The 2225-nt window shown below is 52.1% G+C and overlaps 1 protein-coding gene across 1 annotated transcript in view; it reads left to right on the forward strand.

The window, feature by feature from the left end:
* Positions 1-2225, forward strand: part of SEC14L3 (SEC14 like lipid binding 3) — an 11037-nt gene that overhangs the window by 1258 nt on the left and 7554 nt on the right. The window contains exons 2-5 of the mRNA XM_011373314.1: positions 416-491; positions 755-798; positions 930-989; positions 2010-2198. Of these exons, the coding sequence (XP_011371616.1) occupies positions 416-491; positions 755-798; positions 930-989; positions 2010-2198 (369 nt within the window). The remainder of the gene's footprint in view (positions 1-415; positions 492-754; positions 799-929; positions 990-2009; positions 2199-2225) is intronic.

Genomic DNA, 2225 nt, shown 5'->3' on the forward strand with positions numbered 1-2225 from the left:
CTTTATTTTTATTTCCATGCATTCTCCCACCCTGACCCACCTATCTATTCATTCCTCCTTCTATTCATTCACCCATAAATCCCTCCTTCCTTCTATTCCCCCACCTGTCTCTCCTCTCTGTCTACCCGTTCATTTATTTCCCCTTCCTTTTTTTCCATTCACCCACCCACTTATCCATCCATCCATTCTTCTTTCTATCCATTTATTCATCCATCTATTCTTTCTTCCATTCACCTACCCATTCATCCACCCACCCATCCAATGACCTATGTCTCCTTCTACTCATCTGCTTGCCCATCCTTCCATCATTGTGGGCCAGATGCATGTGAAAGAGAAGGAATGAGGAAAACAGTCATCGAGTCTGGAAACCAAGACTCAGTGTGAACAACGCTTTAACCAGCATCTCTCTTCTTAGTTCCGAGAAAATGTCCAGGACGTGTTGCCCGCCCTCCCCAACCCCGATGACTATTTCCTTCTGCGCTGGCTCCGAGGTGAGGGCAGAGTTGAGGGAGCTCGGCCTGAGGGGACAATGAGAAGGGCCCGGTCCCAACTACTCCAGAATTTCATCTGGCTCTCAGGATCCAATCACACCATCTTGCTTCACACATTCAGGTCTAGGAGCGGGGGAGTCAGGGAAGAAAAGTCCCACCCTGGAGCCCTCCTTAGCTCCCACTGCTCTGGGACCGGGACCAGGACAAGGTGACTGGAAGGCAGCCTCTTTCCCACCTCACTTCTTCCTTCCATCTTCCCACAGCTCGGAACTTTGACCTGCAGAAATCAGAGGCCATGCTCCGCAAGGTGAGACCCGTCCCTACTGGAGATTAGGGGAGGGGCTTTGTGGGGACAATCTATGCCTTGAGCCCCTGCTCCATCGCCTCCCGAAGAGTGCTAGGAGCTCAATGGGGCCTCACTATTCATCTCCCTTTCAGTACATGGAGTTCCGGAAGACCATGGATATTGACCACATCTTCGACTGGCAGCCCCCAGAGGTGAGCCAACCCCCCACCCTGCCCCAGTCTTTCACAGACATACCACCCAAGCAGACTCTAGGTCACTGGAGACCATGGGTGAAAGGCAGCCAGTGGAACCCCCTAAGTCTGCATGTACCTTTCCCGTAATAATTTTGAGCATTTCCTGGGGGCTTATGAGGTCCAGGCCTGGGTTAAGACTTTACCTTCATGAGCTTATTTAATCATCACGACCCTATGAGGTGGGTACTATTCTCATTTTACAGATGAAGACACCGAGGCCCAGCAAAGGTTACCCAAAGTCCCACAGCCCCAAGGTGGGGCTGGGATTTGAGTTCAGGCCTGTCTGTCCCCTAAACACGGGCTCTATACCACCATACTGAGCCTGTGTCTCTGTGCCCTCACCCCTAGGGCCTTGCACAAAGCATCCTGCCTGGGTGGAAAGGAAACTTAGCCTACCAAGGCATTGAGGAGGATAGTCCCACCACTGGTGTCCTAGTAAGCAATGGTCGTAGCCTCGTTTGTAGAGCATGAGCTCTGGGCTAGGCATGATTTGCCAACATGATCTTGGGGACTTTCCCCAACAGTCCTGTGAGGAAAGAATTATCCAAACCATTTTACAGAAGAAGAGATGGAATGGGGCTCAGAGAGATGGTGTCACTTGCTCAAGGATGCACAGCAGGGAAGTGGTAGTATCTGCATTTGAATCAGGTCTGTTGTCCTTCAGAATCCATGTTTTCTGTCATTAAGCCTAACTCCTCTCCATGGAAAGGGACATAGGAGACATCGAGGGCAGAACTAGGGCACTCAGAGACCTCAGGCCAGAACTGACTGAGGCTTGGCTTTGCTGTGTACCTGCTGTGAACAAGGCCCTCCCCTGAAAGCTCCTCAGTTTTCTCACCTGGACAATAGTGCCACCCTCCATAGGAGGGACAATGCTTTACCACAGTATGTGTAGGCTGAGGCCACCCTAGCCAGCCTGATCTGGGGGTCTCTGGGGAGGTGCATCATGCCATGTTCCATTTATCTTTCCATGCACAGGTGATCCAGAAGTACATGCCTGGGGGCCTGTGTGGCTATGACCGTGATGGCTGCCCTGTGTGGTATGACATCATTGGGCCTCTCGACCCCAAGGGCCTGCTTTTCTCAGTCACGAAGCAAGACCTGCTCAAGACCAAGATGAGGGACTGCGAGCGCATCCTGCATGAGTGTGACCTGCAGACGGAGCGGGTGAGGCCCAGGCTGAGTGTGTGTGTG

Source organism: Pteropus vampyrus, unplaced genomic scaffold (assembly GCF_000151845.1).
Source record: "Pteropus vampyrus isolate Shadow unplaced genomic scaffold, Pvam_2.0 Scaffold223, whole genome shotgun sequence".
NCBI classification, from domain to species: Eukaryota; Metazoa; Chordata; class Mammalia; order Chiroptera; family Pteropodidae; genus Pteropus; species Pteropus vampyrus.